The sequence below is a fragment of the Athene cunicularia genome (genome assembly GCF_003259725.1).
Source record: "Athene cunicularia isolate RWA chromosome 4 unlocalized genomic scaffold, athCun1 chr4_part3, whole genome shotgun sequence".
In the NCBI taxonomy this organism is placed as follows: Eukaryota; Metazoa; Chordata; class Aves; order Strigiformes; family Strigidae; genus Athene; species Athene cunicularia.
Genome location: NW_020799100.1, coordinates 13,808,399 through 13,822,035, shown reverse-complemented (window position 1 = coordinate 13,822,035; position 13,637 = coordinate 13,808,399). Strand labels below are relative to the sequence as shown.

At 45.2% G+C, this 13,637-nt stretch overlaps 2 protein-coding genes across 6 annotated transcripts in view; one reads left to right on the top strand and one right to left on the bottom strand.

The window, feature by feature from the left end:
- On the top strand, window positions 1-2,268 carry LOC113480032 (nyctalopin-like). 2 transcript variants are annotated; one of them, XM_026848565.1, is made up of 2 exons: window positions 1-663; window positions 776-2,268. In XM_026848565.1, the coding sequence occupies exon 2, from the start codon at window positions 820-822 to the stop codon at window positions 2,023-2,025; it is 1,206 nt and encodes a 401-aa protein (XP_026704366.1). In that variant the 5' UTR covers window positions 1-663; window positions 776-819; the 3' UTR covers window positions 2,026-2,268. The 2 variants fall into 2 exon arrangements, with proteins under 2 accessions (XP_026704366.1, XP_026704365.1); XM_026848564.1 differs by having other exon boundaries at window positions 1-2,267.
- A 6,860-nt stretch (window positions 2,269-9,128) lies between these two features.
- PLS3 (plastin 3) overlaps window positions 9,129-13,637 on the bottom strand; it is a 45,845-nt gene continuing 41,336 nt past the window's right edge. For all 4 annotated transcript variants that reach the window (XM_026848647.1, XM_026848646.1, XM_026848649.1 and 1 more), the window contains 5 exons: window positions 13,220-13,334; window positions 12,967-13,100; window positions 11,965-12,088; window positions 11,258-11,382; window positions 9,129-10,446 (listed from right to left, as the gene is read on the bottom strand). In XM_026848647.1, the coding sequence (XP_026704448.1) occupies window positions 10,314-10,446; window positions 11,258-11,382; window positions 11,965-12,088; window positions 12,967-13,100; window positions 13,220-13,334 (631 nt within the window). In that variant the 3' untranslated portion in view covers window positions 9,129-10,313. The remainder of the gene's footprint in view (window positions 10,447-11,257; window positions 11,383-11,964; window positions 12,089-12,966; window positions 13,101-13,219; window positions 13,335-13,637) is intronic.

Below are 13,637 nucleotides of genomic sequence, written 5' to 3'. Positions count from 1 at the left end.
GGCTCAGGGCTTATCCCGAGAAGAGGTTCCACCAGGACAGAGCACTCCCCCGCACATTCCCGGCTGCCAGGGAACACGAGGCTCACCCAGCTCCTGACAGTCTCCTGCAGAAGAGTCACAGCCATCGACAGGGCTGTGCTCAGGGCCCAGTCACAGCTTCGCTTTCCTCAGCTTCAGACCACAGCCTGAGCCCAGGGCATCAGCCAGCATGTGCAGCCACACCAGGGTGAGAGCCCCCCATCCCACATCCAGACGGCAGAGCCACTCTCAGCTGCCTTTGCTGAAGCCCTAACTGGAGCAAAGTGCTCAAAAAAACTGCTTTGGGGGGAGATTTTTGTAAACTGCCAAGCAGATTCTGAGAATGGTGATCAACCCAGGAGCAGGACCCTCTCCCAGACAGATCCTGAGGGAAGATGCTACCTGCTGCTGTTTGCAGAGGGCAGGACATGGGAAAAAACACTGTCTGGGCGTGATGGTGGCTGAGAAATCTCCCTGCCTCTCAGTAATACTCTTCACAGCAGGGCAGCACTTAATCGTCTTTTATCTGCCTAAAGACTTGATCCCCATCGGTCTGCAGCAGGAAGAACCAGCTAATTTATTTTCACTGTGCACTAAAAGCACAGCCCAACTGACTGCAATGCTCGCGGTTCACCTATCCAAAAGGTACATGCTCTTTTTCCTGCCTTCTTCTCTACTATCTGTCAGGTATTAGATGCAGTGGCTGACTTGTGGCTGGTCATGTTCTTTCCTGTTATGTTTCTATTTATTTGTGCAGCAAAGGTTGGGCTGAGTCTGAATATCTCTGATTCATGCCCAAGCATGTGCAAATGTTCACCTGAAGAGATTATCCACTGTAGCGGAGCCGGACTGAGCGCCCTCCCTGAAGAAATAGCAGCATCTACCATCTCTCTAAATCTCTCCAATAATTATTTGCGGATTCTCACCACCACCACCTTCAGAAACCTGACTTCCCTCCACAGCCTCTGGCTAGATGGAAACAACCTGACTTTCCTGTCTCCGGGGTCCTTCCACACTCTCAGCAAGCTGCGAGAGCTGCACCTCAGCAGGAACTCACGTCTCGCCTACCTGCATGCAAACACTTTCAGAGGACTATCAAGCCTCATCAGCCTGGATTTGTCCCACTGCAATATCTTCGAGATCCACCCACTTTTATTTTCACACCTCTCTTCTTTAGAAAGACTCAATTTAGCCTCCAATAACATGCGGTATTTTCCACAAGCCTTTAGGAACCTCTCCAGCCTCACGAGGCTGTCCCTGGAGGGCAACCACATAGAAGCCATTGGCAGAGATTCCCTGAAGGACTTGGAAACCCTGCACGATCTGAATCTCAGGAAGAATCATATATGGATCATTCAAAACGGCGCTTTTACAAAGCTTCTCAGATTGAGCATGTTAAATTTAGGACACAACTTCATTGCTGCTTTGCCTAATCAGCTTTTCGATGGATTGATCCAGCTCAAGACCATGCACCTGGAAGCCAACAGGATCACTGCTGTCAACTGCACCTTCAGACATCTGCTGAACTTGAGAAACTTGTACCTCAACAACAACCAGATCGCCTCAATCTCAGATTCTGCTTTCTCATACTTAAACAAGCTGCACTTTCTTCACCTGAGCAAGAACAACCTCAGCTCCCTCCCTATCCACTTGTTCGCTGAACTGCCAAAACTCAAGTACGTGTTTTTATCCCACAACCCCTGGAAATGCGACTGCAGGATGCGTTGGTTCTGGCAGGGGACCACAACGCACAGGGGAGTGATCAGAGGGCTGCACTGTGATTTCCTGGGCCCTGATAACATGACAGTGCTCAATGTCCCCCATCCAGGGGACCCGACAGACTGCACAGTGCCATCTGAACTGGCAAGTGAAGACAAGTGCAGGGTGGTTGATACCAGTGTGGCCTCCGGGCCCCCCGCTCACCCCAGCAAGGTCATCCTGCTGGCACTTCTCTGCCATGCGTGGTATTTTCCAAGGGAATGGGACACCTCTGTGGTCTCATTTTGACAATGTTTAAATTACAAAGTGCGGGCCACTTATTTGCTCACTATTTGTGAACAATCATTTTCATTACAGGTGGGTTTTATATGGAAATAGAGGGATTTTATTAAATAGGAATAAATGCTTTCATCATGGGCAATGCTCAATTCTGAAATGCTAATATCAAAATTAGATGTAAAAAAAAATAAAAGAGGAGAAGCTCACATTATCAAGATAAGGGCTGGGGCTTGTGCTGGGTGATGCGGGGCCGGGAAGCATGGCCCCACCACAGCCTCTGTCCTCTGTTTCCTGACTGACCACAGCCATGTGTGATCTCTCAGGGAAGGGCTGCCTTCCTGTGCTCAGCCTGCACTGGGGATATTGCGAGTACTGCTGAAGAAGGAATAAATTGCACATGTTCCAGCACATCCGGAGTCCCTAGAAAAGGCTCAGTCCGTCAGCATCTCTGTGAATGTGTGATAGCTTCCCACAGCTGGCACAGGAGGTGTTTTGCTGTTAGAATATAGGACAGTGTTGGAGAAGTGGGCAAAAATGTCACCAAGTAAAACGTTTTATCAATACTGTGAGGAACAGCTGAATAAGCCTCAGCTAACGTGGCTCTGCATTTACCCCTGCAAAGAGCTCATTTATCTCAGGGGTGGTCTGTATGAGTTGTCTCCCTGCATGTTGTTGATGAGCCTGTCATAGCATCACACCAGCGCCATACCCCTGAGTCATCCCCAACTGCTGGGAGACACTGATGGGTCATGATGCCTCCATCACGTTGGTATTCACCTTTCTTTTCTCCCTCACAAAGATAAGCCTTCTCCATCCTCCCAAAGGGAATTTTCCATTTCTGTGGGTATATTAAAAAGCTCAAATCCTGCTGTGGACTAAGTGATGCTCCACTAGAAAATTCTCATGCCATCCATGTGCTGCATCAGAGCCCTGAGCAGTGACATGGCAAGGGATTAACTTCATTTACAGTAGTAATAGTAGTATAAGAGCCAAGGTTAAACTACACCCCTTTCTCTTCAGTGATTAAACACTGATCTCCATCCTCACCTTCCTCCTCCTCCACACCATCACCTGCACAGCTGCTCCAAACATCCCACTCAGTTCTCTTAAACTGGCAAATAAGCATCCTGCGGTGGCACACCAATGCAGAGAAGTCATGCAAGCTTCAGCAGCACAGGTTCAAAGGCACAGCCTTCCTCAAGCTGGTACAGAATTGTAGCATTGTAGAATAGTTGGGGTTAGAAGGCATCTTTAAAGGTCCTCTAGTCCAACCCCTCCTGCAATGGGTAGGGACATCTTCAACTATATCAGGTTGCTCTGAGCCCCGTCCAACCTGACCCTGAATGCTTCCAGGGAGGGGCATCTACCACCTCTCTGGTCAACTTGTTCAGTGTTTCACCATTCTCATCATAAAAAATTTCTTCCTTATAGCTAGTCTAAATCTACTCTCTTTTAGTTTAAAACCATTACCCCTTGTCCTACCACAACACACCCTACTAAAAAGTTTGTCTCCATCTTTCTTATAAGACCACTTTAAGTACTGAAAGGCCACAATGTCGTCTCCTCGGAGCCTTCTCTGAAGGCTGAACAATCCCAGCTGTCTCAGCCTGTCCTCACAGGAGAGGTGTTCAATCCCTCTGATCATCTTTGTGGCCTCCTCTGGACCCACTCCAACAGATCCATGTCCTTCCTGTGCTGAATGCTCCAGAGCTGGACACAGCACTGCAGGTGGGGTCTCACTAGAGGGAAGTAGAGGGGCAGAATTGTTTCCCTTGACTTGCTGGCCACACTTCTCTTGATGCAGCCCAGGATACAGTTGGTTTTCTGGACTGCAAGTGAACATTGCCAGCTCACATCAAGCTTTTCATCTATGAGTACCCCTAAGTCCTTCTCCACAGGGCTGCTCTCAGTCCCTTCATTCCCCAGCCTGTATTGATACTGGGGTTTGCCCTGACCCATGCACTTTGCCTTGTTGAACCTCATGATGTTCACATGGTCCCACTTCTCAAGCCTGTCCAAGTCCCTCTGGGTGGCATCCTGTCCCTCGGGTGTCAACTGCACCACTTGGTGTCATCTGCAAACCAGCTGAGGGTGCACTCGGTCCCACTGTCTGTGTCACTTATAAATACATTAAACAGTCCTGGTCCCAGTACGGACCCCCTGAGGGACATGACTTGTCACCAGTCCCCATCTGGACATTGAGCTGTTGACCACTACCCTCTGGATGTGACGGTCCAACAAATTCCTCATCCACCAAACAGCCCATCCATCAAATCCATCTCTCTCCCATTTAGAGAGAAGGTTGCTGTGGGGGACCATGCCAAAGGCCTTAGAAAAGTCCAAACAGATGACATCTGTAGCTCTTCCCTTGTCCACCGATGTAGTCACATCCAGAAATATTAAGTATTTTCAGATGCTTTTTCCTTTGAAAGATTATTGACTTGCAATGTGTTCATGTCCAAATGGCACACCTTGCTGGGCTAAACCTCTGCCTCACACAGAGCCCCTTGCAAGGAGAAATCCACCTGCTCTGCAGGAAGCACTTCCTGATGCTGGGTCGCAGGAGCAGCTCCACAACTTCCAGAACCAGCAGCACCATTTGTTGGTGCTCAACAAAGGTGTCCGGTGCTCACGGTAACAGCAATGGCAAATCCTGTCCTTCAGGCAGCAGGTGCAGCCAGCGCTGGCTATTTGCACTGGCCACATCTGGATTTCCTGCAGAGATTAAATTGCACCACAGGTAGAGTGAGTAAATCTGCCTATGGAGACCTATCCTGCAGAATTAACATGGTTTCCCGTGGCTTTGGCTGTCAGTGTGCAGAAGATACGATCTGCACAGACAGCATTTGTGCCTCACAGCGTCTCTTTGTTTTCCACATTTGGGAGACTTAAGGAATTTAGTTATTCCTAAAGCCACAGTGAGCAGAGCCCCTGCCGACCATGGCTGCCTCTTCCTCAGACCTTGCCATCGGCCATGCGGGCTGGTGGCAGCACAGCCAGGTCTAAAGAACATTGTTTTGTACAGTTCCTTGCCTTTTTCTCCAAGATGCTTTCAGTGATTATTTCTCATCTGACTTCTAATAGCAAGAACGCTGAGATAACATTGCAGAGAGATGACAAAATGTACAGCAGTTATCACTGTGTAAACATTTGCCACAAGATGTGCCCAGTGATTACTGAACTCTCGCAGTAGGAAGCAACAGAACATGTGGCACACCACATCTGTCCTTGTACTTGAAGAATTATCCCAAACTCGTAAGAGGTAAGAGAGAAATAAGCCTTTGCTTAGTGCTGGAAACACACAAACCAGCACATTTTGACAAGGGAAACCTGCTGCGGAGTGCAGAGTAAGACCAACCTTTGCTGTTGCACCAGTGGAGGGACAGACTGGGGCTGCACAACAAAACCACACACGCTGTGTCCCTGGCTTTCAGATGTGTGATTAGATTTGTGCAAAGTATTTGGTGGTCAATAAATTTTAGCTTACATTTTGTTTGTGCTGTTTCACCATTTTGTCTGTACATTCAGCACCATCCTTATTCTCCTCAGCTTCACATACTTTGGGGGGGTAATGAGAAAAATCTCCAGTTTGTTTCTTGCTTTTGCATTCCTCTCTGCTATCTATCTGCAATACAAAAAGAGAGAAGTAAAAACCAAGCAAACAAAATCCACCTCAGCAAATTTTTAAAAGATTTTTTTCCATTGAAAAAACTAAATTGGTGAAAAGTTTCTATGAAGGAGAGCCTTGTCTCCTCTGGTGCTTGCAGAAAATATTCCTTCCACTTTTACGCCACCACCTGGTTAAACACTGAACAGGAGCACAACTAAACTGCTTCTGTGCTACGATGATGCAGCGATAGAAATACTTACCAAGCTGTACACAACACACTCGGGAAGAACACGTAGCTATGTTTTTTTATCCAGAAAGAATGAAACTCGCAAGGAATACAAGAAAAACTTCCATCAAAAAACACAGGCCTGAAGAAGCATTCTGGGTTTAGAAAGCTATTTGAAGGCAATCCCTGAGATTAAGGACAACACGCACTCACAAAGGCACCAGCAAGCTCAGCTGTTTATAAAAAATTAATTTCAGCATGAACAAAGCTGACACTAGTAAAAAATCTTGGAAACAAAAGCATGTTATTGAATAAAAAAACCCAAGTATTTGAATAAATAAAATCTAATAATTGAATATGAAAGAGCAAAAATACTTCCAGAAACAAAGAAATAGGCTAAAGCTTCTGCTGGAAACTTTTAGAAGTGTTTGACAAAACTAATTTAAAAGTTTGCTTGCCAGGGGCTTTCTTTTGAGACCTTCACTGTGAGATCTCTGCTTTGCTTTGACTCAAAATTTTTCCTTGAGTTAGGACATTTCTTAAATACGTCCAACACAAGAAGGAGATGCTTTCCCATTCAGTAATTGAGAGAGTATCCATTTCCCCCCCTTTAACCTGGTACCAAGAGGCAAAAGAGGCAAGAAAGGGCAGATGCACGTGGTCACTTCCAAGAATTTTGATCTTATTTATACCATACCTCCAGCCAGTGCTATAAATCACTAGACCACAGTTTCAGTGGGATGGATGTGACTCTACTTACGGTATATCGCTCCATCTTCAGTGAAAACATATGCAGTTTCCTGTGGGAAGTTTTGTTTACATATTTTCTTATGAAAAAAATTGTACCAGTGGAAAGTTCCCAGCTGGCTGTACGTGAGGCTTCATACAATGAACCACTGGGAGGGTTTGTTGACACTGCCCGCACTCTGAGCAGCGAGTGCTCCCGGCAGTGCCATCACATCCCCCGCCCGACCCTCGCAGCAGCCAGGACTTCTGCAGGTCTCCTCTCAGGTGCACCAGCCCCTCTCCAGCTCTCCGACAAAATTCCTCCCTTTCACCTGCACCAATTTCATCTCCTACACATAGAAAAATTAAGTCCCTATCACTCAGCTAGCCCTCATATAAAGTCATCTCTGAAGCCCACACGAGGCATAATGTTACAGAGGAGGCTGCTGCTTCAAATAAACATGTTCCTCCTTTGCTTTTAATGGAGTTCCCTGACGTGCTCCCAGCAGCACCAACCTCTCAACACCCTTTGAAGGACCAGCACCCAATAGCAAATTTACATCTGGCCATTAAAGGTGAGGAAAGATGGCACGTGGCACTGCAGGCTGGAAGCAGCAGGGGGGGCACAGGAAGATTTCTGAACAGAGAAGTGAGGCTGAGGAGGCAGCAGCATCTTACTCTGGCATTTTCAAACCAAGCAAGGAAAATTGATAAATACGTAACATTTCAAGCACTAAACCCAAAAGATTATTTAAGAATAATTAATTTCCACACTCTCCTGTCCATAACTTGTGATTCCCAAAGCATCACAGCCCTCCACATTTTCAGGCATTAGTGAGAGCCCATCCTCCACACTGCAAACTGCCCCCACTGGCCTCCTGACCCTGAGCAGGTCACCCCACACCCCGGTACACACAGAGGCACAGCCTGGCCTGAGCACCTGTCCCTGAACCTGCCACTTGCACCCAGCCTCAGCCTTCTCTCTGTTGCTCCTATGTTAGAGACACATTCACTGCCGACTACTGCAAGGGGACCTGTGCATCTGGCCGCAAAAAAAAAGGTCTCGCACATTGGGAGCTTCTACTGCACAACCTGTGTGCTTACAGCATCACCTACACCCCCGGGGACTCATCCAGCACCCACAGACACCCACCCCACCCCACCCGGCTGCCTAGACAGAGCCTTGTGGGCCTCAATGTTGCTAATATGATTATACTTCATTACCTGAAAAACCCAAAGAGGGGAACAAGGCAAAGCTGTGCAACTCTTACCATGGGCTCCAGATGATCTATGTAACATCTGCTTCAACAGAAATTCCAGCAGGACTTGCTTCTCATGGAGGACAAGGTCACAGTAAAAGGGGCTTGGGGTTTTTTTGTTGTTTTTGTTGTGGGTTTTTTTTTCCCCCTCATTGCTTTAAAAAGCAAGGACGCAACCACATACATGGCTCAGGAGCACTGACAACATAGCATTGGAACAGAGCTCCTTCACACCATAGGATGGTTTGGAGCATGGATGGGGAATGACATATTTGGTAGCTGGGTTCCCACACACATCCAAACATTTGGCTCGTAGGGAGTTTTGAAGTGACTTAAGCTCACAGCTGTGCCACCTTGTTTGCCCAAGATGATGCCCAAAGAGAAGGTCGTGCATCAACCTATAATCTGGGTTAATGCACAAACTCATCCTCATTCCATCAGCAGACAAACTGCAACATGCCTGTTGCACAAAACACACCTACCTGCTTTCACCACTGAAAACAAGACAAAAAACAAAATCAATGCAGACAGGAGGTGGACAACCCAGACCAGGTTTAGAGTTAAGGTCACAGAAGTTTGTTTATTATATGACACCAGTCTCACACAAGTTGATCTTGATTTTCATCAAAGCCACTGGTGGTTCTGGGGACTTCTGTGCTGTCAGACCAACTGTTTTGGCAAAGCTCACCAGACACCCGGGCTCTCACCCATGGGTTGCATGAGTGAAAGAACTGGTGTGTTGGGATCACCACGTCCCTCCAGCACTCACAGCCCTGTTCCAACCTTGCCGGACATGGCAAGTAGGCAAATCCCCCCTGCAGCAGCCAGGGGCTGCTGGGCATCCCCTCCAACCACGGCACCCCAAGACTCAAGACTTGGCACGGCACACCAGACTTGGGTCAGCTGCCACAACGCCCCCAGACCTGGGGTTTCTAGAAATGAGCCCAGATGGCGTGTCCCTGCCAGAGAACAACTGTTCTTCCCCCTTCTGGGTTTTGCTCTAATGGGGCTCTTCCCCTACACTCACAAACACCATCTTTGGGCATACAGTAAGACTTCAATAGCAAGGTTTTACAGAATCCACCATAAAAGCAAAGCTTCACCAAAACACAGGTTAAGAGTAACTGCACTGCCAGTGCTCATTTTGAAAAACAAGAGCTCCTCAAGCACACCCCAATTCTAGGGTATCTTACAGATCAGTGGATCTGGTGCAAAAAAAGATCAACCAAAGCAAAGCTAAAAGCTGACGACAGGCTGCCATGCTGGGTCATTGTAAATAAGGAGAGAAGCACGTATTTAAATGTTTTTATTTCAACTAATGCTTTGCCACCATATTACATCACTTGGAATAGCTTGGAATAGCAATATGATCTCAAAATATAGCAAACAGCTTGCCAAAGCAAGATAATATTAAATCCTATGGATACAGCATCTTCCTTCTTTGGCGACAACGCTTCCTTTTATCTGTAAAAATAGTTTTATGTTCCAGCACATTTGCTGTTCAGTTTATTGAACCCTGCTTCTTTTAACATTTGCTTCTTCCCTGCACAAAACTTCCCCACAATGTAGTATGGTTTTATATCCAACAGCATTTTAAATAAAAAAAGTTATATTTTTCATGCAGATTTTTGTAAAAATTATTTTCTAGGTGCACAGAACTGAACCAAGATGCATACAAAAATGCATTCACTGCCATTCTCAGGTGTAACTGTGCCATCAGCAACACGATATCATGTTATTGCGAGAGGTCCAAGGATGGTGGTATTCTTATATATAGTATCACTTTAAAAAAAAAAACAAAACAAAATAACCAAAAAACCTCTTTTTATAAGCAGCAAGAGAAAAACCTGCCATGCTTTATTTGTAATCAAAATAGTTAGATGTATAAAAAAAGCACCATGTACACAGAATACCAGAGGAAGATCCATCTTCCTAATTACACATTTCTCATTTAGCATTGCGAGCTGGCCTGCAGGTCCCAACTTGTACTGTAGTTTTATTTGCAAAGTAAAGGAAGTGGTCAAACCTAGAATATGCTTGGACCATATGACAGAAATTAAACTGGATTGCAGACAGAAATTAGATTTGTTTCCATTATAACTCATACCAACCATCTTGTAGCCCTCAGGAGTAAAAAAAACCACGCACCAAGTATCTGAGAAATAACGGAATGAAAACAGCTCCAGAGCAGTATTGCAAGATGCAGGTCTGTTATGAATGAATGCATTTCTGTGAGCTCTTGGCAAGTTAAACTTTCCTTTGGGAAAAGAGCAAGTCTGTTGGTTATAACTCCTCTCCCTGAGAATTTTGGTAAGAGTTTGTCTTGCAAAGCAAAACAAAGTCCTTTAAACTTCAACAGTTCCTAGGTCAACAGCATTTCAACGTGGTCACAGCTGTTCTGCTACTCATGCACCCAGGGTGGCAGGTTGGGTTTTTGTTGCATTTTGGGTTTTTTTCTTTACAAGGATCAACCCTTTTATACTCGCTTCATTCCTCTGCCCATCAAGCAGGCAAACACGGTCATGACCATCTTCGGTTTCACCTCCACAAGATCTTCTGGAAGAGCATAAACTCTGGCACCAATTCTTCTTGCCATGGACACAGCATACCTATTCACCATGGAAAGATGAGTGGGTCAGCACTGAGACTGCTACCAATAAGTGACAAGTCAGTTCCTGCCCTATCCAGCCAAATTTCAGCTATTATCCTCTTTATTAAGATTCAAGATGTGCAATAGTAAATCACACCACATTTGTTTGATTTATAAATGTTCTTTTGAACTTTCATTGTATTTCTTTTCCACAGTAAAGTGTCTTTAAGGCAAAGTTGACCTTTGAGTGTCAAGTGCCCTTTAACCGACAGTTTAAAAAACTGTAATTGTTTGTTAGGGCTAATGCTAGCATGTACAACCAAAGATTAATCAGCTAACAGTTACATTTCCCTGTCTGTTTGCTCTTTAAGAATAATCAAGCAAGACTATTATCTGCAAGAAACTTTGCTGTCATTCTGCCACTGCAGAACAGTCACAGAATGTGCATTTCAAAGGCATGTTTTAATAGGCACACTTTAAACTTGACAACCTATTGCAATTCATCGAGACATGAGACATACAAGGGTTCAATTTCAAAACCCTGAGCCACCAGCTGAACACTTCATACGCCTGAACAAACACAGGAGAAACAGAATATCATTGCTAAGGAATGCTCGGGCTGTTCCGCATTTCTCTCAACAAGCAAGAGTCCAGCCAACTACTCCCTCCAGCGTTATGGGTCAGGACAGCAATTAGATTTCAAGAAGTGCTGCCTGTCTAAAAGGTATGATGTTAAAATTGAAAACCACAGTAATAAACTTGTAGCATAAGGCCCTGCATAGAAGGTGCACTCTTTCAATGCAAAACAGCTTCTGAGATAGCAAACTTACTTAGCATTATTTTGTTTGTCATCTTCTGATAGATGACCAGTCTTTACAAGGTCATAGTTGATACAACCAGGCTGTATAGCATCAATTAAATCCACAACTGCCAAACTCGTGCTGATAGTCTTGTCCTAGAGATAGAGGAACAGACAAGTAAAGATGAATGTCTAATCCTTAAAGCATATTTCTCACCTCAATTCAGCTGCTCTGCAACATGCAACACAACAAGCTTTAAACCAGCCATTTCAAAGCAGCAGTGTTGGTGATTATTCACAGCTGGACCACACGGAAAAAATCAAACTGCCACTTCTCCTCTGGTAATACTACAAGATTATCACTGAAATTTACTGCAAGTGCTCTGAAAATACTAAGCACTAACCAATGTGGAGGCAGCAGGTCTGCCCCACTGACGAGAACTACAAATGCTCACCAGCTCCAGCCCCTGTGCTTGCCAGCATCTCAGCCCCCACCTCTGCCCCAGAGCCCAACCACACTCCCATTTTCTCTCATCCCATCAGCTCTCATGTCCCACCACTACACCCCACCACAGGCAGTCCTAAAGTCTCCTCTCTGCTAGTTTGAAACAACTTTGTTCCCAACACAGACTGAATCCTGTCCTGTTTAAAGCCCTAAGATGTCTCTGCTGTTTCTCCAGCCAAGGAAATACTTTTTGGGCACCCATCTCTTTTGAGATGCAAGAGGGGAACCTGCACCTTGAAGTTCTGGATGGAGGTGGACTTGCCAGCTTCTTTCAGAGTCTGGTTCACCCAGCTGACTATAATGTCATCGTTAGCTTTCTGACCATCACCCAGGTCCTCGAGGACATTCAGCGTGTACCTGAGAACCAGCAGAGAGAAGAAGATTAGGCACAGAGTCTGGGCAAAGCCCTGGTGAGCGTGCAGTCAGGATGAAATGTGAGCCCGCTGCAGCTTGGAAGTCTTTACAGAAGCAGAGCTCAGACTTTTTTTTTTTTTTTAACCTCCTTTAGCAAGAAGGAAGAATCATGTATCTTACCTGAAGTGTGATTTCTGTTAAAGCATTAAGACTTTCTTATCTTTCAAGTCCTTTAATATGAGCTCATAAAATTGCCTGGGCTCAGGACACTTGTTGAACTATTTCACCACTGACGATTTGCTCCACAGGGGTAACATATTACACACACAAAAGTGTGAATCAACTCACAATTTAGCATTCCGACCTCTAATGCCAAAGAAGGAGCTACCGTGCAGCTATTTTGCAAATATCTATTTGCATCATCTTAGAACTCTTCAGAAATAAGTAAGAAAAAGGACAGTCAACTTTATCTGTTACTAAGTTTCTCCTTCTCCCATTCCAATGCAGAAGGGGGTTATAAAGCAGCCTTGGAATGTTTCTCTCTCAATTTCCAATTAAAAATTAGAACACGAAAGTTGTGTAAATGTTCCTGCCTAGGGTTTCTGCACATAGACCTGACTCGAGCAGGTGAGAGGTCATCCTGGTCAGCAGGATGTTCACAGATCCACCAGCGCATTCTTTGGAGGTCTCTGCTCCAGCCTCCCACGTACAGCAGGAACAGCTCTGACAGTTTTGTCCAGCTGTGTCTCAGAACCCCCCCAATGACAGAGCATTTAGTCTTTCTGGGTGACCCGTTCCAGTGCTGCAGTGCTCTTGTAGCAAAAAACTTTCCAAACTCTGTACTTTATTCACAAGTTTTACACGTTTGAGACAGGTCCTACCTTCTCATCAACTGCCAGACTAAGGCTAGTGTCAGCGTTGGGTTTCCATCATTCAGATCCTGTCCTCCAATGCCAACTAGCGAGAATTTAGCTGGATGCTTTCCCAAGTCTACAGCATAGTTACAGTTTTCTAGCTGCACGGGAAAAAGAGTTTAAACAGAAAGTCACTCACAAATACACTCACTTGGCTGGAAGCCTCAAATAGGAATTTTTAGTGTCCATGGCTCCTTTTAAAGTCTTCTGAAATACTTACCTTTTTCATATTTGCTCCAAGCTTAGGGTACGGAGGCTTGTTAACCTTATTCCAGTCAACAGGAACTTTGATCTTTTCATATAATTGTAGTATTACCAGTGCATCTTGGAGATCGCTGAAGTGGAAAACATCGATTAAACATTGTTTCAAGGTTTAAATACACTCTGACTTTGTTACATCATGAATAATTACTACTCTTTACAGGTTGTTGCAATTTCAACAACCCTAAAAAGAAAAAAAAAAACAAAACATTTTGTAGTTTCCAAGGCAGGAGAAATGCTCCAATCTTAGTACCAGCTAGCTACTGAGCTAAAGCAGGTTTTAGCATGGTAATCAGCAACAGATCCACGGACAAATTTTGCTACATAAAATCCATAGATATCTCTCTCCACTGACTACCAGGACCCAGAGTATCTTG

Bases quoted from the DNA above. Each gene is read 5' to 3' on its own strand.
- LOC113480032 (XM_026848564.1), top strand. From the start codon at position 739: ATGTTCTTTCCTGTTATGTTTCTATTTATTTGTGCAGCAAAGGTTGGG.